Raw genomic sequence first — 25,099 nt, 5'->3', positions numbered from 1 at the left:
GGGCACAATACTGGACCCTCGAGAAAGAGAAAGAGCAAGCAGGACTTTTAATCTCTAATTACTCAGTTATGAGTTTTAAAATACTTCCTTTTCATCTAATGAAATACATACATTTTTGAGATGTAGATTCGTACTTAGAAGGGACAACAGTACATCATCCATTCAGAATGCTTCAGTAAGCATCCACGGAGCCCTATTGAGTGTCTGCATCCACCCCACAGAAATTGGTTTTAGGACACACACACCCATCTCAGTAGAGCTGAACCCTTTGTTGGGTCCAATCAGAGAAATATGCCTTACAATTTAGGCTGCAAAAATCAAAACAAGAAAGAAAAAAAAAATAGATTTCAAATGAGTCCATCTCTTTAGAAAAATTATTTTCAATTTACCAAAGCAGACGTTTCTAAGCATTCACAGTCACGAAATCATTTTAAACTAAGAATGAACACTCAATTGAATGTAAAATTTTGACTGATGAGCAGAAATTTGAGGGATTCGTTTTTCCCTTGAGAGGAGAGAGGAGCAGTCCCACTAAACAAGGCGATCCTGTTTGCATTGGGAGTGCAGTTGTTGCTGTTTTGCTAGACTAATCTATACTCACATACTAAAGGGAGGGTACTTCTGGGGAAATAAGTGTGCTTAGGATTTATTTTAAAAGGAATATGCTATGCCAACGAAAGGCTTTTATTCCTCTTTCATTCCCAGGTTATGTTTAATACTGATTACATGTCTAAGCTTATGTTTATTTTCTAGCCTTTTCTTTACCAGGTTTCTGAGATGCTGCCTTTCCCTGCTTCCACCTGCTTCTTCCCCTGTATCTCTCTCAGTCCCCTTCCCTAACTTCTCTTCTCCCACTTGCTCCTTAATTGTCAGTGGTCCCCAAAGCTCTGTCTACTTGTTATTCCTATTCCTAGGCCATTGAACCGAAGTCCAGGCATCAACTATCACTTATACTTCCAAACTCACAAGTCTATTACTGTAGCATTCACCCATATTTTCAAGTCTCTACAAGATCTCTCCACGGATGAGTTCTGAAAGTACCTTTAACCCATTCTATCTAAAATGGAATTCAATATTCTTGGCTCTAAGCCCCTACTGTTTGGAGCCAGGTCACTATCTCTCTCTCTCTCTCTCTCTCTCTCTCTCTCTCTCTCTCTCTCTCTCTCTCTCACACACACACACACACACACACACACACACATTCAGACACACCTACTGGAAACCAAGTACTTCCATACTCTTCCACCTCTGAAATGAAGCTAGACACCTGGAAATCATGGCATTGCCCTTTAAAACCCTTTAGAGCCATGTCTCCCTGCCCACATCACTGTCATCTGCTGCACTGGGCTCCAGTACAGTTTTTGCTGGGCACCCTGAGAACTTCCTGTATCTCCCGTTGGATGTGAATTATGAAGAACTCAGGATCCACCAGCGTAGCCCCCAAGGTGTTTCTCTGTGGACCTCTTGTGACATCTTCAGATCTCTGGGCCACAACCCCACAGAGGAGTTGTCTTGGCTCAAGAAAACATTGAAAGCAGCTCTAAGTGGAAATAAAACCTTTGCTGTTATCTTAGTCTTGGACTGTGACTTCACACACTCAGCAGGAGGTGGTCCTCTGGAAGCAGGACAGCCAGCGCTGAGAGCTAAGAGGAATAGTTCAGCTTTTCCTCTGGTTACCTCCAAGCTCTGGGGACCTTCTAGCCCAATGGCACAGGACATGGAGCTGCAGGTCACTGCCAAATCCGTGTGACCCTTCCAGGTGCACCTGGGTGGAGGCCTAGGGAGTGCAAGTGTTGTGCCTCCCCAGACCCCACAATAGGGATGAGTTTCCTGGGGGGCAATTTTGGAATGCCCATGTGCCATCCGCAACTCAGACTCCCCCCTTACAGTGGGCCTCTTACCCCTTAATCTAGAGCTGTTTGTGAACGAGGAGCCTAAGCCAGGCCCTCCTCCCATCTCTAATGCTGCTGTTTGGTGCAGGCTCCTCTGACCCAGGGTCCCTGCTCCTCACATAGTAAGGAGGACGTCTACTCTAGGGCCCTGCCTCCTCCTTCTAGGAGCTGAGGGTGAGTACCAGCATCAGTAGAAGGGCTGCTGTCTTCGCTAAGGGGGGCTGCTGTGTGGAGCCATACTTCAGGCCAGGGGGAGTGTGGTTCAAGGTTTAATAGAGGGAACAGGGGGGCTGCTAGGATGCCAGTCCAATCTTCACTTAGTTCTATTCATAGGTTGGGCAGTTTTCTATTGTGAACCATGAGGAGGATTTACAAAAGATCTGGGAAAAGCATTCCGATCTGCTGCAAAATGGAGTATTTGCCACCAACAGGCTTGAAGGGGGCTGGTGAGGAGCGGGGTCCTATTTGTGTAGGGTCAGATCCAGGAGTCCTTGTAAGTATCACATTTATATATGTGGCCTATGATTAAGGTGACCAGACATCCCGCTTTTGGCAGGACAATCCCAATTTTTAACAATTTGTCCTGCGTCCCGCAGCGTTTTTAAAAAGTCCCGATTTTTTGAAAGATTATCGGGACTTTTTTAAAACGCCGCGGGGCAAATTGTTAAAAATCGGGACTGTCCCGCCAAAAGCGGGACACCTGGTCATCTTACCTAGGATACATTTCCATGGAGGCCTTTGCATCCAAGAGACTCAGTGCTTCTGGAAATTCTGATCTTGCAAGTGCTCACAAGGCTCATCTAAGGCTCAGAGGGGGAATGGAGAGGCCCCAAATTCCCTTTTCTACCCTTAACTCAGGCTGTTCACCCAACCAGGGCAGCCGCCATCACCAGTGTGGGCGCGCCCCTTCCTCGCCTCAAGACTTACTACCCACAACCTCACAGAGGGAACTGAGGAGCCAATTTCCTTTAATTGATTACCACTTACCAAGCTGTGGCTACTCCTCTGAGAGGTCTATTTAAAGTTTCTGAGCTGTACAGAGATAACAGAATAAAAAGCAACAGTGTGAGGCAAAGGATGATTATCAAATTGCTCTGGGAACCTTCCATGTGAAAACAGATATAAAAGGAATATTGAAAGGTATTCATCTGTAAGCCTCACTGAGGTCAGAAGACTGGCGCAAACCCTCTTTTAAAAAGACTTTAGAAACAAAACTAGAAAATACTTCACACACACACACACACACACACACACACACACACTGCAGTCCTTTCTCAAATAAATCGGAGTTCCTGCCTTAGACTGACTGCATTAACATTGTTATGATATTTTAAACTCGATGGTACAGTGAGAGCCTCACATACTTAAATATTTTTTTTAATGCATGAGATTTAAACTCGTTTTCTTACTTTAAATAGACGTATATTAACTCTCTGTTTAGGCTGCGAGACCTCCTAGCTTAGTATAACAGCCCAACAAAATAAGAGTGGATACAAACTCTGTAATTTACTCACAGGCATAAATGGATATATAAATGTAAAAATGTGCACAATTTGTATGCCACGCGTGGCTTCATTGTGACCTAATGTTTATAATATGTAAATAATGGCTTCCTTTTAAAGCAAAGAACTTTTAATATACAGATTCATCTGAAGTCCTTTTTCTTTAATATAAACAGAAATAGAAAAAAAGAATGCCTTTGCAATAAAGAAATACCCAACAGCAAAGGTTACCATTGAACGGGATTTAAAATGACAGACGTCAACAGAAAACTTTCAATATCATACTTCCACTTTCATAGGAAGATATTGCTATCAAAGGAAAAGACTCAAGAAATTCTTTGATAAAAATAATCTCACACTATCTTTGAAGCAGTTTCATTTATTTTACTACCCACTGTGTTCCTTATCTGAAGGCCAAGGGTAAGAAGTTTTCCTGGTTATGATTAGGAAAGAATCTGATAGATCAGAAGACCCAATTGAAGTTGGACATAATAAGTATTAAAGTATCACATGACATTAATCCTGCCATTCCATTACTCTCTCCATCTTTGAGCGCAGACTAATTATTCTGAACCAGTGTTCGGGAGAAAACAGGAACTACTTACCCCGGGCTGGAGCAATCTCTTTATCGCATCGACGAGGCTGGCTCTGTACTGGTCCAGAAACAGGCTGCCATTGAGAAGAGAGCAGAATCCAGATTAAACTGGGTTTCCAAGTCTAATGATACTAATGGAGATAAGTACAGGGCTAATGACACGTGTTTACTCAACGCTAAAAAAAGAGAGAAGTTGCATTTTTCTATTCAGATGTCTTGCCGGGGGAGAAGAAAAGATACTGTGGTCAGTGGTATTGCAATCGAAGCGAAGGCAGATCATCAGCATGCAGTGGGCCCGGATTCACATACTCTGGACCACCGGTTATTGTTAACGGGACGATTTCTAAGCTTCTGTTTGGAGGAATCATCTGGCCGAGATGAAGCTCTCCCAGCACTTCCCGCCATCGGAGCTCAGTCTCTGTAGACCCGGGCCCTCAGCACACCAAGGGTGCTATGGACCACCCTCCAAAAATACACCGCCAGAGCATCTCAGGTGCTGATGGCTTTTAGTGACTAGGAACAGCGCTGAGGTTAGATTCAACCAGGGACCCAGGACTAAATGGTTCCGGAAACAAAGATAAGGTTTAGGGAACATGTCACAGAGACCATGGTAACTTAGGATTTCTCCCCTTTGATCTCCATGTTGATTTTTTTTTTCCAGTTCACTGTCATCTTCCTTTTTTTATCTTCTGGTCTTTGGGGGATTTGTTGTAGCTCTGTCATCCCTTTGGTTGGGTCAGTCTGACCCTGTCTTTACCAGGCCTCATCTTGGAAGCTCGGGACAGAGTTTGCTTATCTGGGACTTGCAGGCTGGGACACTGGGCAGCTGTGCATCAGCCACCCCAAGAGGAGCCTAAGCCCACCCTCTCCCATCCCCGATGCTATCGTTTGGAGTAGGCCCCTCCAATTTCACCTCCCTGCTCCTCACAAAGCATGAGTAAGTACTGCCCACTCCAGGGTTCTGCCTCATCCTTCTTGGAGCTGAGGGTATCGGCCGTCAGCAGGAGCCACACTGCAGGCAAGGGTGGAGGGCAGTTCACTGTTTAATAGAGCTTTGGCTCTGACCTCTCTGCTATGCCACCTTGACAAGTCACTTCCCATGAGGTCTCTGTGTCTTTATCAATAAAGGCCCACCTATGTGGCTGTGGTGGAACCAAATTAAGAATACATATTAGTTGGCAAATATTTCTTGTTATAAAATCTGCCTTTAAGTCTTGTTCATCAGTGACTAATAACCATTAAGGGTTGACAAGGAAGAAATCAAGTTATATCTAAGTGTCTTAAACTCTTTCTCTTCAGGACTGTATACCTTATTCTTTAGTGAGGTACTGATACCTTAGGTTTTAATAACTAAGCATTTTGGTTTTGTTTTTTAAGAAGACTATCAGTGTGGGAGGATATCTCTGTCAGGTACTCAGGCCCATAGAAAACCTGGCTGGTTGGGGTACGCAGCACTAAGCAAAAGACCATGCTCAGTGTACACCTGTGCATCCTAAGAGCTGGTAAGATTGTTGGAATAAAAAACAGCATCTTAAAAGCTGAGTATAAAACATAACCTTATAAAGCACTATGTCTACTTAATGTTGGCAATGGTGGCAGAGATATTAATTAGCATCCCCACTTGCTGAAAAATGCAGCTTAACACATAGGACACATTCCAAGTACACTTATCCGAAAGGTAATGTCGCCTACTCCATCCAAATCAAATTCCCCAAAAGTAATTCCTGTAGTTTCCTAAGTGGTCTTTATTCCAAGCAAGCTCACCTGCCTCCTTAGCCCTGCTGCAGACTTTATAACCCTTTGCAGGATAGTCCTATGAGCAATTTCAATGTGCTTTAGTAGGAGTGATATATAATCTCTGGAAAATTCGCCCCTTAAATGGTCCTAATGGGCTCAGAGAACAGCAGTAGCTTAAGTGGATCTATTTAAAAAGGCTGAGCAGGTCAGTGATGGGAATGGAGATACCATTTCAACTCTCCCCTTCGGTTACTGATCAAAGGGCATCGACAGCTAGCCTCGGTTGGCCATTAAGACACACACACACACACACACACACACACACACACACACACACGCATCTCTACAGAAGTCACTCGTGGAATCAAACTTGCTTTGTTCCATTGACCTGAACCACATATTTTATGAGAAAGGAAAGGTGCCGGGCCATTTTCATCCCCTCCCTCAGAATCAGCCTGTTTGGAGCAGTGCACAGAGCATGTCCATCTCCTCTCACAGGGAAATTAATTAGTGCAGAGGAAAAGAGGCATTTCCCTGTCACTGTTCACAAAAGGAAGCCCTCTGGTAATTTTCAAGGTGAAATGTGCTGTTACATTCACTGTCTCGGGTGAACTTTCAGCGGTGAACGGCCTCTGCCAGTGGTTATCAGCGGACTGTTGCGGAAGCTAGCACGCGTGCCCTATGCTGATCCCACTTGCTCTGCCCCTTGCGCTGTAAGATCCTTGGCACTTTGTGTATCTGCTGGGGACTGTGTCTTCCGGTGTGAGGGGAAAGGGCTCACTACGTTTGGGTTAAAGATCTTTTCAGGAGTAAAAATCTTTAAGGTGTGATTTAGAAATATCCATGATCACAGCATCTGAAAAAAAACAAAGAAATCCTAGAGCCTATTTTGAAAAAAATGTTTTCACAAAAACCAAACTTTAAAAAAAAATCATTAAAAGTGAAAAGGAAGAGCTAAACCGGTTTGGCTCAGTGGATAGAGCATCGACCTGCGGACTGAAAGGTCCCAGGTTCTATTCCGGTCAAGGGCATGTACCATGGTTGTGGGCGTGTCCCCGGTAGGGGGTGTGGGAGAGGCAGCTGATCGATGATTCTCTCTCATCGATGTTTCTAACTCTCTATCCCTCTCTCTTCCTCTCTGAAAAAAATCAATAAAACATATATATATATATATATATATATATATATATATATATATATATATATATATTTTTTTTTTTTTTTAAAGTAAAAAGGAAGAGAAAATAGAAACAATCCAGTGTCCACAGTGAAAATGCTGAGAGCAAAGGAGGTGATGTGCCTTCCCCGTTTCTTTCCCATGTCTGGCTGCAGGCATGCACAGGTGGAGCTGACTCCCACACACCTCGCTCCACGCGGCTGGCTCCGGCTGGCATGTCAGACTCTCTCCAAGCTCTTAGAGAGTCCAGGAGTGCAGAATCATTTTTCTTTCAGCTACAATAAACTGGAAAGCCATCAAACGCTGAATGAGAGCGTTCATTGGATTAAAAAAAAAAAATCTGACTTCCAGGCTCTTAGATTATTGGGGTTGAACAGGAGTCTGGAAAGGCAGACTTTAATAGTAACAATCACTCGCTTTTCTAAACTCAGCAAGGACTGGGCTGGACTGCATTCCAATGCAAAGGGAACTCATATTAAATTCAACATTAAACAAGTCAACCAAGGAACGTAATAGGCAGGGGTTTTTTTTGTTTTGTTTTGTTTTTTACACCTGTGGTTAAATATTCAAACATTTGGATGTTTTTTTTGTCCACAGCTTCCCTTTTGCAGGTGTGGCTGTCCCTCGATCTTTCCTTTCTGTTTATTTCAAAGTTGACATTTTATAAGTTATTTAGGAACTGTTGAACCATGAAACTATATTTCATTGTCAAAAATGCTGAACGGTAAAATAATGACTAGCTTTCACAGCTTTCCTTTTTATTTTATAATCTAGGTGAGCTAATAATTTAGATGTGAGCCAAGAGACTGTGTCTCCCGGGAAATAAGTTATTTCCCCCGGTACCCACAGGTCTGTGAATGTTTGAATGTAAATATATGAATATATGAATGATTCAGGAACATAAACATATCACCGCCTGTTGTAATCATGTGCATTTTTACTTGAGCCACAATGTGGATTGGGAATAGGTCTGTGAATAGAGCTTGTTTTCATGTAAATGGGATCAAGCAGTACCACTGGTTAGCTATTCAGGGAATCAGACAATGCCATCCTTGCTGGAAACGCTTCACTAAGAATTTAATCCATGTACCTAATATTCGAACTCTGACTCTTGCTTCATATTCCTGGGGCCTAATCCAGATCTCCTTGGCTGACAATGACTAAAGGATGGGGTGAGACTTAAGTGATCTATTTATGTGTGGTATCTATTTTTGGCACTAGGCATTGCAGGTTTCATCTTGGTGGTGGTGTCTAAAGGGAGCTTTCTTTTCGTCCTCTGTCACATTCTAAAAAAAAAAAAAAAAAAAGCTGCCTGGTCTGCCTGCCTGCCCCTAGAAGCAGCAGCCAGGCAGAAACGCTGATAGGGAAATGCCAAGCCTACAGGATGTAAAGAGCTCATGGAGCCCCGGGCCTCACTGCTCTAGGCACAACATGCATATTACAAAGACCACACTGTACTTTCTAAGCCGTTTACCTATCCCTGTGACTATCTATGAAGAGAGACCATTACCAAAGCATTTCTTTTGGAAATAATATCAGCATCGCAGTGACCGTAACTTAATGTTTCACATTTCCTAATGGGAAATTATAAACAGGCTGACATTCTGGCACTTAGAACACCAGAAAGAAAAACAAACAAACAAACCTGAATTTATGCATAGAAAAGCCATTTATAAACTGAAAATTGGGTCTATTTAGTTCATTTGAATTCCTAATTTCTCATAGAGCCACTAGATGTGTATGTGCGGTGTGTCTACTGTGTTGTGTTATATATTTGCAATGAAAGCGTTCAGTGAATATGCAATATGGGTACCAGTGGTATGTGACCCTGTGGGCTAGGAAAAAAAGACTATTTTTCAAATATGCTGTGTGGCTATTTTTAACCTGAAAACATTAATCATAAAAGAGCTTATACTTCCTCTGCTTGTCTCTCTGGTACAAATAGGATGACATGGTGTGAGTGTCCACAACACAAGGTCTGACAAGAACGGGCTGTTTTGATATTTGTGCAAAGGACAGACGTAACCTAAATCTCTTGGCCAGACCTGACTTTCCCCACATAATCAGAGCCCATCCATGTGCGACCCCGTCTAAGCCTCCCAGAAGATGCTGCCCTCCGTCCCTCTTGCCGCTGCTCTCTGATCTGACTTTCCTGCTTAATCTGATCTAATCCTGCCAGCATTATCTTCATCTGTGCAATGAAACCTGGAGGATCTTTCTCGTATTTGGTGAGGAAAGGCATTTACTAAATTACATGCTCACATCACATGGTGAGATTTTATTTCCTTATTTTTGATTAGATGAGGGATGTAATATTGAGACACACTATCAGTGATGAACCAGAAATCTGTTTCTTCCTTCTTTGGAACAGGTATTCTGAAATTGGGTTCAAAGGGACTAAAATGGCACGGAAAGCTAGAAAATCCCAAGCTAAAAATAAAACAAAATATTAATTTTTTATTGAGAAGTACTTACCAGAAGAAAAAAGAAAGAAAATCTAATTTCATTAATCTGGGTAAAAAAGTTACCCATTAAAAATTGTATCAAGTAATACTAATACTAATACTAATACTAATACTAATAATGAAAACTTCCTGAAAATGTCATCCTATTCATCCAACTCTCTGAGAGGGAGTCTTCTCTGGGCTCTGGGTCTTATGATTGAGTTTATCAATATAATAGATCTTTAGAATCTGAACTTAAGTGTCATAAAAACATCAAGATAAACACACAAATAAGATCTTATTCTTAACAGGGAAAATGATTGTGAATTGTTAACATTCCCCATATGCTGAAACAATTATTATTCAACACGCATGAAGAAAATGCATAAGATTAGTTGAAATCATTATTAAGGTTTGATACATATTTATCCTGTAACTTGGGATCAGACTGTCATTAACAATAAGTAGACTGGGCTAAAAGTGAAGAGAAAATATGTAAATTATTTTCAAAAAGCAGGCACCTGACAGAGATTTTAATATTATTATTTGCATAACAATTAGATTATAATTTTATAATTCTTATTTTATGTATAACTAAATATCATAATTGAATACATTGAAAAATATTAGATAGCAAACATACATTTGAAGAAAAGCTATTTCCCCTAAAGATATTCCATATATATGTTTATTTACTGAAGCATATATATGTGTGTGCACACATACATATATTCCCTTATATCAATAGTCAGATCTCTCCTAAGAAGTAAGCTAATTGAGCTGCTTGTGTTGATAAACTCCTTTTTCTCCAGACTATTCCTCTCCGAGCCATAATTATTTGCAATTTGCCTAAGTCGTCCATTTACTGATACGTCAAGCATGAAACAGAGGCAATTCCAGAAAATGGAAATGCTTCTCAAAATCAATCTTTGGGAAATAATGTGGTAGAAGTTACTGTGTGATAGGAGACTACCTTATAACTGTCACAGGGAGATGAATATTAATTTGTTGAGGTTAAGGTGGCTTTGTGCTTCATTTGTTGACTTTGCTTAGCTGACAGCAAAGCAGCACAGCCCAATTACTCCAGCAAAGCTATTTTTTTCCTAACAGGAGTTTTATGATTTTTATGTACTTACCAGTCAGCACACATAACCATGTCAAAATGTCCTTCCAGTTGAGAGACATCTGTCTCATTATCCCATCGTAAAACGCTTGAGGAGAAAAAGATTTTAAAAAAATTATACTTAGGGTTGTTTTTTTTTTGCTGCTGTTGTTTTTTTTTTTTTTTTTTTTTTTTACTTTTGATTTTGAGCTATTAACATTATTTTTTTTGTGGCACTTGAAATTATTTAAAAGGCAAACTATTTCAAAAAGTATAATAAAAAAAAACTAGAACATAACGGTCTGTTCTGTATTTTATTTAGTCATCAATTCTAGAAGAGGCAGAATTCTCTATTTAAATACAATAGTTAAGCTTTTGCAAGGTTTTATATGTTTTGGAGACAAATTAGGAAAAAGTATCTTATCTTTACCATAGTCATTAAAATGAGTCTAGATTCACATATTAAAATCAAAGTATTCCCCATCTGACCAAAATACAAATTTGTAAAAATAAAGGATGTGAAATAGCATATATTGTGCTTGGCATGTCAGCGGCATTTCTTACTAATGAAATTAGCAATCAGGCAAGATGGAGGAAAAGACTTTCACTCAATAGCTCTCAGTTTTCAGGTGCAGTTAAAAAATCACCCATCCTAACAGCCTCCCCAACACCCTCAACATGGCTAAATTTGGGTAGTTATCAGTCTTCATTTTACTGGCCCTATCAGCATGGGACTGTCCCCTGATCTGCAAGTTCATATATCCAACTTCCTATTTTAATAATTCCACTTGGAAAACTAGCAGATATCTCAAACTTCATATGCTCAATATTAAATTCCTCCTCATCTCTCCCTGTCCTCCCTCCAAATTCATTTCAAGCACAGTCTTTCTCATCTGTTAATCCCATCTTTCCAGCTGCTAAAGCCAAAACCCTTGACTATGACTATATCCCCAACTCCTTTTTTCTGTTGTATCCCTGTTGAATGTGCCTGGAAATGTTGTTCATTCTACCCTTGAAATATGTCAAAATCCACCTTCTCTCCTTCTACTGCTTCACCCTAGAAAGAATTATTATCATCTCTCATCTGATTTAATTCAGTCTCTTAATAGATTTCCCTGCTTCCACCTATCACCCCACAATTTCTGCTCAAGACAGCAGCCAGAATTACCCTTGCAAATCATATTTCAAATCACAAACCTTGTCTTCTTACTATCTTCTAATGGCTCCTCTCCACTCATAGTAAAAGCCAGTCTTGACAATGACCCATAAGACCCTATTCAATCCAGTTCCCATGCTGACCTCATTTCCTATGACTCTTCCCTTGGTCTTTGCTCTAGCAACAGAGGTCTCTCTATGATCATTTGAATATACCAGGCATGCTTCTGCTTTAGGGTCTTTAAATAAGCTGTTCCCTTGTGTAAATGCTCTTCTTCCATGCAACCCATGGCTCGTTCCCTCACTTCCTTCAAGTCTTGGCTCAAATGTGTTACCTTCTCAAGTAAGACTTCCATTCTGCTTAAAAACTGCAATCATTAATTTCTATTTCAGTACTCCTGAAACCCTTAACCCACTCTGTATTTTTCTATAGTGATTATTACCCTTTAATGTGCTATATACCTGAATTATTAATTTTGTTTTTTCTCTTTCTCAGGTAGAACATAAGCACCATAGGGGCAAATATTTTTTTTTTACCAGACAGGCGCTTTAACCAACTAAACAACGGCGCCACCCCAAATATTTTTTTTTAAAAACCTGTTTTGTACTAGGATGTATCTTCATTGCCTAGAACAGTCCCTGACACCTAATAGCTGTTCAATAAGTACGTCCTATCAATGAATTCTGTATGAGTGTACCTAGCATAGTGCTGGCACACAGAGAGCACTCAAGAAATAGAGGCTCCATAATAAGTTGTTCTCTGAATGCAGTGTGTAGTTTAGCCACCTATTCAAGCCACAAGTGTGTACGGGATGACACTCCAACCAACTGAACTTCACAAGTTAGGAGAGGAGATTTTAAATGCTAGTGAAACTCCTAAAAAACAACAACAGCTTAACCAGGAAGAAATCACCCTGTTCTTGGAAAAGAAGATGCAAAGTCATAAAGATATTAAGTTGTAGTCAATCATATATTTCAATGAAAATGCCTATACTGCATACTCTAAATACCAACATAATTTTATAATAGTCTAGCAAGAAAGAATAATGCAAGGGACTAGTCTTTAACAGATGTAAAAATACATTATAAAGTTTCAGAATTTCCATAATTTGATGTGAATAGACAAAGTCCACTTCTAAAAATTGGCTCTGCATACATACTTGCAAATGAACAGTTTATGTGCAGGTGTGTTTCACTGCAGCATTATTTGTTATAGCAAAGTGATGAAACAAATGTCTATTATTAAAGTAAAAATGATTTTTAACAATAGATTATGATGTGGTCATACTCTTAAAAATTTTGTTTAAGACTGCCCCTCATCCAGTGAAAAGTGACAAAATCCTTTGAAAATGAAGACATTTTTATTTGATATATAACTTCTGTGATATAAACATCTATCTAGGAAGGTGGTTTTTTTTTTTGGTTTTTTTTTCCTTAAAACTGGAAGACATTTTCACAGAGAATGCAGTAGTCTAACCTGAATACCTTGCTATCAAAATAGAACTTAGCCCATTTTAGGTAGTGAGAATTTGACCTGGTCAAAGAATAGAGATCATAGTGTCCAAAGAGTTAATACAATGTTATTCTAGAAGAAAAGGTCTGAATTTTAAATATGCTGCAGTTTAGAGGGCCCCTAAAAATAGTGTCTCATATTTTAAAATCTGCCTCATTTTAATAAAAAAAAAAAGAATGCTTTCAAAATATCTGAAAATGGATAACATTCCTGTGGGAGTTGTTTTCTTTGGTGCAAAGAAGCTGGGGCATCAGTCCTTCTACAAACGTGTCAAGCAAATAAAAAAATGTTATGTTAGTCATAGAAAGTACACTTGGTAATTTCATTTTTCCATATCTGACATCTCTAGAATTCTCAGCAGTGCTCAAGATTGCGTTACCATAATTCTAGCAAACTCACTAATAGGTGCATTTTATCAGAACATTTCTTTAAGAGAGCCCTCAGCTTCCTTATCTCAGTTACCTTCTACTAACCTTCCTCTTCAACCTGACAAAGGATAGATAAATGCCTACTTACAATGTCTGGTTGTCTACAGACACTGCGTGTCTCTGCCAGAGAAGAACCCTACCCTGAAATGGAAGTCAGCGATCGGATATATAAACTGGTGTCTGCATTGCCAGCGCTTTCCTTTCCTCCCCTAAAAACTGTTTTGGTTCCCTAAGTCTTGTGGATTCATAGCTTTCAAAAGGTGCTCCTAATACAAGTCTTAAAACCTTCCCTATAACAGGAATAAAGTATACAAATTGCTTCAGAGAATACAAAAACATATTAAGCAGAATCCTTGCCTTCAAAAACATTATCTGCCTCGCTTATATGAATGTTAATTCTAAGAAGACATGGGCGTTCTCAGTCCTGTTCATCATTCAATCTACAGCACTTGGAACAGTACTTGGCAAAAGGGATCGAAATACTTGTCAAGATATGGATGCACCAGTGAACGTGAAAACAAAGACAACACGCTTTGAACAGTAAGAGAATGCACTGTGGGACTACTCTAAGGCCAATAGAAGTGAAAAGAAGAAAGAAGAAGAAGAGGGCAGGCTAGACTAGCCAGGAGAAAATGGTAACATCCTAGAAGGAAGGACCCGGATGGGTGAGGAGGAGGGGAATAAGATGGGCAGAGACCAGAGGTGGGAAGGACCAAATGTGTTAGGAGGAGAATGAAGAGGCTTGGGTGACAAAGGAGAAGGTGTACGTGGGGGAGCCGTGGAAGCCAGGTTGAGGGAAGAGAGTGAGGAAAGTGAGAAGACTGAGAGGCCTGGAAAACCACCAACTGCATCCCACTGGGTTGGGGTTTCCATTTAAAAATCACTTTTCACCCCCCCCCATTTAATCTTTAATGGAAAATGAGCCCCCGAAAAGATATAAATCTTAAAAGGGAGTAGGGCAATGGGGCCAGTAGTCAATCCTGGGGACCTGCATAAAGGTATAATTTGAGTTATAAAAAAAGTCTTAAAAGTTATAATAAGTTCCATAGTTTACTAAGACTAATGGTTTATCAAAGAACAATAAAAGTCACAGGCCTAAATTCACTAGCAATTTTCACACAAAGATAACCTTTTTTCTTAAGTAGAAATTCACTTTTAATATCACAGCAGGGTATATTTAATAGATTTTTTTTTTTTTAAATTCGTAACTGTTCATATTACCCATAGAATGACGCCACTCACTAATTCTGGAACACCTAGAAATAAGTAGGCGTCAAAAGCTCTGAATGGTTCTTTATGAGACCGTCACCGTTTGGAAGACAGCTTCAGATAAACCTAACAATTGAGATGCTGTAAATACATTTGCTCTTTCACCAATCTCTAGCTATATTTAGCAGCACCGCTTCCTTTGTTCGAGAATTATTCTTGATTATTGCACAACTTACGTTCTCAAAGGCAGACTACCTTGGACATATTAGGTAAATGAATGGATGGCTGCAAGGATGAACAAATGAATGAAACATCAAAAAAACTGTATTAAGATCTTTGAGGTATCATTGCTATATGCCTCACCCAGGAACACCCTAGCTCTTCCTTGGCCAGAGCTAAAGCTCCTGGGCTTTCCCACCAGGTCTTTCATATTTAGCAACGACCAGGCGGGGATTACAATGGAACAGAGGGGGTAAGGACGTAGACAAGGGAAGAGCGTTATTCTGGGCAAGGTTGGTGGCGTTTATGAGAGCAGGGCTGGATTTACTGGGAAGCTAATGAAGCTTAACTGCCATGAGGAGCCCTAGTAATGCGTTCACTCGGTAGTATGCTTCTGTAAAATTTGCTGAAGTAAGGTATAATCAAATTCATCACCCTAAAGAGGGCCCTCAACATAAGTTTCAGGCCCCACACAACCTGGGTCTGCCCTGTGTGAGAGGCAGGCAGAGGCTCGATGGCAGGAGAAGTGCTGGTCGTTAGAGAACACGGTCAGGGCAGTGAAAATGGGAGCTCAGAGGGCCAGTCTAACCTCTGTGTGGCTTTTTGTTCCTTTTTTTTAAAAGCACAATTTCCTAGGCTCCCAGTTCTCAGATCATGATTTTTCCTTTTTGCTTTTCTATCTTCTTTGCAAATGAAGTCACAGGAGACATTTAGCTGTTATAAACTTCATGTCAAGCTCTGAAGTGCTTCTTAATAGCAGAAATATTTGGCTCACATATGTGGGCTTTGGAGCTGTGGTAAATACCTCTTCGTTATCTGTCGCGACTGTTATCCCACACCTCCAATTTGGAGAAGAGATTCTGCATATGCATCGAGGCATTAAAAAAAGGAATATTGTGCCATATCTTAGCTCTTTTGTGAGCGGTTTCCTTTTCTTTCTTCTCCTGTGGAGCGAAGGCTTTTTATCATATTGCACTGGTCATGGGTGGGAAAGCAGTAGATGGCAGGGGAATACTGATTATTACATCACTGGTTGGCAGTTTCCTCTTAGCTTCTTAAAGGTTAAGTGGTCAAGTAGCTTCTTAATAAAAGATCAAGGCATTTCAAGGACTAACTCATTCACCTGTTTTCTGACAAAGCTCTTTAGTAGATTTTGGACAAAATGCTTGCAGTGGTTAAAAATGAAGAAATTGACCAGAGTTGATATGAAATAAAGACACACACACACACACACACACAAAACTACCTTGGAGTAGTTTTTTTGACATATAGACTATATGTCTACGAGGTACATATCAGAACAATATATTTAGAAGTAGCATTTTGAGAACAGATAATAGAAACAAAGGCCATGTATTATAGTAAGCATTTTTTGAATATGTACTGTGTGGAACAATGCCATTTTACTTCTTTTTTGTAACTTAATTATTTTATGAAGAGATGACAGAAAATACTATTACACTTCGTAAGTTAAACACTTGACATTTTGATTTCTCAAAATGCAACATTTTAGAAGTCTAGATATGTTTATTTATTAGTGATTATTAACACCCAGTAAACAACATTATGTCTTGTAAAAACACAACCTCTCTTCACAGCATGATGCTGAAATCTATTATTCCCTGATTCCATATGCTGAAATACACTCAAATGCTCACAAATGACCTGAAGCATTCCATAAATGTAAATGAGGACAACATAGCAAGTGTGCATTTGATTGATAACTAAAAGACCAGGTTGAGAACCACATCCAAAAAGGAAGTCCTCTCCAGAAGGGCCTGAAGTCTGCGCTGGAAGCAATGGCTCCTAAGAATGCTCTTTCTAGGACTTGCCAGCAGTGTTCTGGGAAACAGAACCGGTTTGTTCATTTATATAAAAACACACAGCACACTGCTCCCTGTGCTATCAGCCAGCATTTTCATACAGGATTGAAAAATGCATATCTGGCCCTGGCTGGTGTTTCTCAGTGGTTAGTGCATTGGCCCATAGACTGAAAGGTTTCGGGTTTGATTCCAGGTCAAAGGCATGTACAAGAATCAACCAGTGTTAGCATCAATAAGTGGAAGAGCAAATCTGTCTCTTTCTCTTCATTTCCTTTCCTCTCCAAAAAAGAAAAAAGTCTATCAAGGAATACATAATTAAATAAAGCAGGTGGCTGGGTTTCTCTCAACCTCACACGGTACACTCTCAACCCTACATAATTTCCACCCAGTGTACAATATGTTTATCTTCAGTTTTTCCTCATCTATTTATTTAGGGTAATAAGAATACCTGCTTGCCTCATTATGGTTTTTGTGAACATTGAATAAGATACTTATAAAATGCTTAGAACAGTAAATGCTCACTAAATGTTAGCTCTTATTATTTTTAATGATCACCCAGAGTATGGACAAAAGCACTTTAAACCAGAGCGTGTTGATGCAGGAAGGTAACTTACCAGCTTGATACGTTCTGAGTCTTAAACACACCAGCCTTCTGATTCCTTTGGATGATGTCTCTCACATCTGTCGGACGTAGTTAAGAAAGCTTCTGCTGTCAATGGACTAAAAATAAATAAATAAAAGCCCACAACCACAGGGATGTTATCGGACAGGGGGTCAGTGACAAGAGAAGAGGTGTAGGGTGATATAAGGCAGGCTCTGGCCCTCCCACCAAATGTTAAATTACTTGCCACAGGCAATCTCTTTGAATTCCCTGGGCTGCAGTGTTGTTACCTGGGAAATGGACACTCAGGGAACATCCGGGCAAGGCCCACTGGGGGCACCGGTGGGGGAGATGACTCTCCCCTAGGTACAAGCCCCACTCACTTCAAAAGCAAAGGTCCGCAGTCACCGGGGAGGGCAATGGGCAGTCTCCTGAGACATTCCAGGGTGAAAGCTAGGAGGGAGGGTGGGATGAGCAGCAGAGAAAACTTGGGAGGAAGTGGGATGAGGAAGATGAAGAGAAGCCCAGAGATTCTTCGAGAGAAAATAAATTACTAAAGAACATCAACCCGGTGAAAGGCCCCTCGATGCACTGTCCTCATGGTCTTACGCTCCGGCCTTTGGCCATCTGCTGGTGTGCAAGCACTTGTGCAAAAAGAGCCATGTCTATTGGAAAATGTCTTGGGGAGCTGGTCATTTACATCACGCAACACCATCGCCAGGAGGGCCCATGGGGAAAATCACACTGGGGGTCAGCATGGGAAATGCTAGACTTCAGATTGACAGTTAGTTTTGCTTCAACTTCTATAAACTTTATAACTGTTCCTCTTTCTCTTTTTGCTCTAGTCCCTGTGCTTCTCAGACCCAAGTCTGACAGCCACAGCAGCTCCTCCCTGCTGGGTGTATCTTCTATACCGACCTCCACCCCTGGCTTCATCATGTGTTCTTGGCTTTCTCATTTTCAATTGCCCTCACTTTCTCCTTTATTGCACATGGTATATTCTACATGTCACTGTAAGAAACCTCAAAATCCCTCTTTTGGAATAAGGCAGGCTTACATAAACAAGAAATAAAATAATTCCAGCGAAGGCTGCAAGCTGAACTAAAGTGGGCCCATGGGGAGGACACCAAGCAGACAAGCGATGTTCCCCTATTGCTCAGAAAAACACATTTCCTGAATGCTGGAGGCGAGCTCAGGCCCAGGTCTCCCTCCCTGCAAGAACAGAGCCACAGGGCGTTCTAACCCACATCTCTGCTTGAAACACCAGGCACACCCATTTCTTCTCGGAGTGAATGAGCAGGTACTGCGATAGCTTTCTTCCCCCCGGAGAGGGGAGGAAAAATCAATTAGGTCTCCTAATGAAGGGCTTTGCTGAGGTTTACAAAAGTGCTATACGGCAGACTTTTTTTCTTTTTCTTTCCTGGATGAACTTTCCTGTATGCAAATTAAATACTGTTAAATTACATTCATTAAAAAAATGAAAGAGACTAATTTGCCTACTTGTTTTGATTAACTGAAATGACACATAGGCCTACAGTTCTATTTCAGGAAGAAAGTATTTCAGGAAAGTCTTCTACGTCTTGTAGAGAAGGACAGCTGACATCTTTATTCTGAGAACAAAATGAGTAGTCAGCTGACAACTGGTTTTTGACTGAGCTCCCCCACACGCTGGCCACACCCGAGTCAGTGTTTCCATGGCAGCCAACTGCAAGCCATAATGTGACAGGTACACCTGTCGCGTCCTGTGAGTACATGCCTAATCTATCAAGCAAAACATGTTATTTTGTTACTGGAGGTAATACTTTTTTATAAAATAGTCACAGGGAAATGAAATTATATAACTCGGAAAACCTATTAATAATTTTTAGTAAACATCTTAACACTATATACTTTTATACCATTTATAAGCCCGTGACTGCAGGTGGTCAGGCTGAAGCAAGCATATATATTTATATTCTAGGAGCAATTTTTTTTTAAATGAAAAAATTCGCAGCAGTATTTAGGCTGCTTTATTTTTTAGAACTGGGAAGAAAATATACTTGGTTTAGAAAAAAAAAATGTCAATCGTGTGTAAAAATACTACCTTAAGAGAGAGATTCTGACATTCTGATCCCTACCCTTTACTTTAGAGGGGGTTTCTGGGTGGTTCCTCTAGTTGGCACTGTGCCCAATAATAAATATTGCCTTTCTTCTGTGTCACCTCAGCATAATAAAGGAAACTCAATCCAATGGAGTCAGTCCATCCGGGACAGTTCTGAGCAGGATGGACCCAATCGTGTTCTCTAAACTGCACCCACCTTCTGGGAGACGTCAGTGGGAGGTGCTTGGCCATTTACATTACACAACACTATCTCCAGGAGGGCCCTGGGAAAAATCACATTGGGTTGTCAGCATGGGAAACGCTAGGCTTCAGACTGAGAAATCAGAGAGATTTCTGGTTCAATGGATGCAGAGTAATCACCTCCAATCGCCTTGCCTGGGCAAGCAGACTTCCAGAGCCAGAGGACACATGCTTGTGGCTAAAAGGACGCCAGGATTCTAGCTCCACATGGTCTTCTCAAATGAAGCAAAGTTTAGGAGTGGGGCTCCATTATAATTTTGCTTCAGTTGATTTTTATTCTTAAAATTATATTTTTGCATAATAATACCACTTATTTCAACAAATTAAGTTACATATTATACATGATATTATTCAAAATATTAATCTCCTTCTGCAATTAGTGGTTGCTATATTTATCAGTAGTCACATATACATTCTGGAGAATTGGTATTGCTGTTTAAACAAGAAAGCATTTGAAAAAGAACATTGCGATTCACAAGGCATTACTTTCTTGGTTCATGTTTCCTTTATTGTTTCACTGGGACATCAAAGGTGAGAGCAGGAAACTATGAAATTATTATGTAAACCCTGTTTATTTTTATTTCTAAAGTTTTTAAAATTACTTGATGTGGCAATATTTGCTAATTTAAAGGTCGCAAAATATTCCTAAGTGTGCTTATTACTCACATGAATTGAGAAGATGGCATAGAGGTGATCTGAACTCTTTTAGCAATGTCAACTGTGGTTTATGGATGAGAGAACTTTTCTTGCAGAGGGCGCTGAGGAAATGCAAGAGGACCTTCATCCAAGCAACCTGGCTTTTGGTAAAGAGAGTTGTTTAATGGGAGAAAAATGCACTTTGAAGTCAACTGACCCTGGCTTCTAGTGCTGGTTCCGATTCTCAGTGGCTGTGCAAACGTGAGTCAATTAACCTCCCTGAGCTCCATCTCAAAAACAGGAATGATGATCCCTCATCTATAGGCTTATTGGGTCACATACGAGGAACCTGACACATAGTAGGTGCCTAATTCATGTCAATTAATTATCTTTTCCAATAATTCAAGTAAAAGCTTTGGAGCGATGAAGAGGCTGGTGATTGTAACTCAAATGAGATTTGGCAATTAAGCTTTACCTTCTTTCCCTGCCACTCAGAGACAATTAAGTGAACATTTATATTGTAGAATTCTAATAACTGGAGGAAATCCAAGAACTTCTGCCCTGTAGATTTACATGTATAAATGTGCTCTAACCAAGCTGTGACCCACAAAGACAGGGACTTGGTCTGTCTTGTCCTCTGCTGTCTCTTGAGCACCTGAAATGCCTGCAATGAATGCTGGCTGAATTAATTTTAATTAATTAACTAAAAATCAAGTTTCAAAGCTACTTCTTGAGTTCTTGCCCAGTATGAGGCACACAAAAGTCCATTTATGACTCATCTTGTAAACAGGAGTGGTGGCATCAATAGTTCAGCTGGTGTGGGTATTGCAGGAGAGGTCTGGATGGAGAAGGAGGGCCCGGCATTCCCAAGGTCCCAACTCTCCCCAATCAGACTGCACAGTCCACGTGTGGCTTCACTGATCGATGCCTTTAAACCAGGGATTCTGTTAAAATAATGGTAAGCCAGGGGTATCCTCTAAAATGGACATGAAATTAACCAAATTTGGAAGAATCTTAAGTTTGAGATCATGATCCAGACTGTGCACTCTGTGGGGATGAGATGCTTAGGTCAGGGGCACAGCAAATGTGTCACCAAGCATTGCCAGATGCTGCAGATGACAACTTGATGTTTACTGAGGAGGGGTCAAGGCGGGATGCTTGCGTTGGGCGAGTAGTGAGGGCTGCTCTCCTTTAGATGTTGTACTTTTATTCATTATGATTTGGAAGAAGTTTAGCATAATAATAACTCAATATATCCTTTCTCTCCTCTATTCTTATGTCATTGCCATCGCCAGCTACAAATTTTAAGGAGTAATTATTATCTGTGGGCACTAGGAGAATTCTTAATTACACTAAAAGGGCAGCACCAAAGACAAAGATAAATTTGAGAAATGGATGAACCAAATGATGCTATTTTCTAATTTATCCTTTGTTCTCTCTGAGTACAGCTAAATGACGGCATCAGTAAGGAGAGGCCCTCTGAGATAGGGGACTCTGTAGTTTAAGGACCACGGAGAGCCTCAGAGACATCCACCCAGGAGTCTGAGAAAATGTTCAGACTTACAACATTCGCTTATACCTTAAGCCTTCACCTCTTTTCAGCTATCTCTGTTTAATAAATCTCAAATCGACACCTAGCTTTCCAGGTCAAGGTAGAGAGCTCTAGACAGCGGTTGCCAACCGGCAGTCGGTGGACCACTAGTGGTCCGTGAGGTCCAAAAGGTTGGCGACCACTGCTCTAGAAGATACAGCTAATCCACTTGATACATGTTAGGAAGATAGTGAATAAAATAACCTCACAACTGGTTGATGTGTTTCTATGATATAAAGATTCATAACAACACATCCTTTCATTGCCTCACATATTTAAAAATCAGAAATAACAGAAGATAAAAAGAAAATATCAGGAAATGCCCTATTTTTTTTTTTTAAAAAAGGTAAGAATCAGAATGTTAGAAGAGTAAGAGACTAGGAAGTAAGGCTCAGCTAGATTTATTAAATTCAGATGACAAGAACAACAGAAATAATTTTTTAAAAGATGAGAATAATATACAGGCCAATACTCAGATGTGATGCGCAATTGCCAGGTCGACTTTCAATTACATTTCCCTGATGTATTCATTTGTTTCTTAATGTGCTCATCTTGCCCATTAAGAATAATTAGCAGCTTTGCTTAGAGATTTTTTCTGGCTTCTGGCAATGTTTTTCCCCCACTTTTGATTTTTTTTGGTTGACATCCACTTTTACTTTATAGAAAGTAATTTTTGAATAATATCCTACCACTGCTATATAATTTAGGCTTCCTAAAATTTTAAAGGAAAGATGTAAACAGTAATTTTTAAATGAGTCTGTTTCAATCCATATGCATCCACAGCATGTGATTCAGTGAATTAGTCATTCTAACAGAAAATGGGCACACACATAGAAAAAAAAAAATTTTTTTTTCATTCATATTAACCTCCCTCAGCAAAACTGCTCAGGATGAGTGCCAGCTGTAAGCTCTGTGAGCAAGTCAGGATATCATTAGTATTAAGAGCAGGAAAAACACATTGCCAGTTTTTTAAGGCTTGATGCATGCTTGTTCTTTTAATTAAAAAAAAATTAGATCTAGTTACCACAGAAAGATGCACACAAACATAGAACAAACGGCATGACAGAAACTGCACTGCACTAGGAAGGTCTGCCCGTTTGGGTCTGCATCCTGAAAGGCCCTACTTTATCTACATTGTAGAGTCTCTCCCCTCCTGCCCTCTGGCACCCCGCTATATTAAACCCATTGTAAACCCTGGCACAATAAAGCACTCTCAGGGCTGAGCTTCTGAGGACCAAATGTTAAAAATCCATTTTCTTGGGAGGGGGCTGCACCAATCATTTCTTTGAAAGGCCGGCAGGGTGAATACAGAATCCGAGATTTCCTCTCTGATTTCAGGAGCCGGCCTGGCATCTTTGCTGTTTTAAAGCAGAGGTGTGTTAATTACTGACTTAGTGTTGCTTCTTTTCTTTGAAAGCTCTGCAGTGGAGCTCGATCCTGATTCTAGTGTCATTAAATTTACATGCGGACTGCAGATGTTTCCCAGAGTTGGTTAAAAGTTCTAATTGGTTCCTGAGCCTGTTAAATGAGACACCTGCTGACTTCAGGACACCCTCAGGTTGCTGGGCCCAAGCTGAAAGTTTCTGTGGCCAAAATGACCGTCTCTTGCCCAAGAACCCTGCCCCTGCTTTTTGCCCCTGGAAGCACAGATCGGCTGGGGCTGAGCCGGAGGCATACCTGACTCCCTCTCTCACTCTGTGTTCCCTGACATGCGGAGGAGGAGCACAGGGAAATGATAGCGTGCACAGAATAACCCAGAATAAAAGCAGAGTGAATGAACAACATGGGTTCATCTGCAGGAATATTTTGAGAAACTTGCGACAGCCTGAAGATCATGATTAAAATCCTGCATTTTAAAAAAGGAAGCACCTTTTGTGATCTCTTTCCCTTGTGTGAAAGGCCAAGCCTGTGATTGGCTGTTTTTCCTTCCTGAAATTTTTTTTTATTTTTTTTTAAAGTCTGTCAGGCAATTAGCAGGGTGGGGCTCACAAGTGCTGCTGCACAATATCAGCTACTGTGCTTCTGGTACCTCCTTCCTCCTTTCGGAGCAGCCTGATGGAGCTGCTGCAAATTTTATTTTCAAAAAAAAATATTACAGAGTGGAGGTAGCAAAAGAAAATAATTTTTAAAAAGGCTTTACGTAAGATGCCACACAAAAAAAAAAAAAATCAGGCCTGCTTTGACATTTTAGGAGTCTCAAATTCAAATAAGGAGATTACCTTCTTCAGAATGTAAATGGAAGGCACACCAAAAAACCCAAGGCAAACATATCTTCCACTTTTCCTCTCAATTTCTAACGGCTGTTAACTGCCCCTGAGCAAATCAGCTCGATTGCTAAAGTAGCTACAAATTATGCTTGCTTTCTTAGTTAAAGTACAGTTCAATTTTCATGAACTCTGTGTACATATTAGTAAAGCATAATCTAATAGAATGAGGTTTGAACTGTAATAGCATGGCAGGGAAAAAGAGATAGCTTTTATAATCCTAAATAAAAGGAAATAATGAAAACATGCTAGCTGTTTTTCATCAGGGAGATAGAAGTAAACCCTCAGAAATTAGAGTAGGCATGATATTACATGGCACCAGACGTGCATGATCAAACACAAGAAAGGTAAAGATGAGCATGAACTTGGAAGCTAATTTTTGTGTGCAACAGCCAATGTCATAAATATTAAATCATTTATCTTGTGCCGGCAAATTTCAATGGAAATATAAAAAAAATTAAAAAAACAAGAATGCCTGAAAATTATTTGGAAACAAATGTTCTTCCTGCCTTGAATAGTCCACAAATCATAGGCTCCTTTAAGAAGTGACCATTCAAATCTATCAAAATAAAAAACACTTCATCTTGCCCCATGAACTCCATATAGTTCTACTTTTTCTTAATTACTTATCATATGTATGGGAGAAACTCTTTTATAATACCCCATGCTGTCTTCTTTTATATCAATTGTTCCTGGAGGGGGTTAGGGGTAGAGGGAGGAAAGAACGCACCAAACCCCGTTTCCTATCCGAATAAGGATACTTCTGATGGCCTTTTCATTCCCATCAGTTAACAGAACTTCTTTGACATCTGCAGAAATAGCAACCTGGAAAAGAAAAAAAAGAAAAAAAGAAAAAAAAAAGGAACACAG

General features: G+C 40.2%; 1 protein-coding gene across 4 annotated transcripts in view; it reads right to left on the bottom strand.

The window, feature by feature from the left end:
- The window catches only part of CAMKMT (calmodulin-lysine N-methyltransferase), a 240,867-nt gene that overhangs the window by 11,723 nt on the left and 204,045 nt on the right, over positions 1 to 25,099 (bottom strand). For 2 of the 4 annotated variants that reach the window (XM_036435198.2, XM_036435196.2), the window contains exons 6-9: positions 24,991 to 25,054; positions 17,411 to 17,477; positions 10,484 to 10,558; positions 4,000 to 4,063 (exon numbers count right to left, since the gene is read on the bottom strand). In XM_036435198.2, coding sequence (XP_036291091.1) covers positions 4,000 to 4,063; positions 10,484 to 10,558; positions 17,411 to 17,477; positions 24,991 to 25,054 — 270 coding nt within the window. The remainder of the gene's footprint in view (positions 1 to 3,999; positions 4,064 to 10,483; positions 10,559 to 17,410; positions 17,478 to 24,990; positions 25,055 to 25,099) is intronic. The other 2 variants (XM_036435197.2, XM_036435200.2) reach the window with 2 other exon arrangements.

The sequence above is a fragment of the Pipistrellus kuhlii genome, unplaced genomic scaffold, assembly GCF_014108245.1.
Source record: "Pipistrellus kuhlii isolate mPipKuh1 unplaced genomic scaffold, mPipKuh1.p scaffold_m20_p_13, whole genome shotgun sequence".
In the NCBI taxonomy this organism is placed as follows: Eukaryota; Metazoa; Chordata; class Mammalia; order Chiroptera; family Vespertilionidae; genus Pipistrellus; species Pipistrellus kuhlii.
Note: the sequence above shows the minus strand (reverse complement) of the source record. Positions and strands in the feature narration are given on the sequence as shown.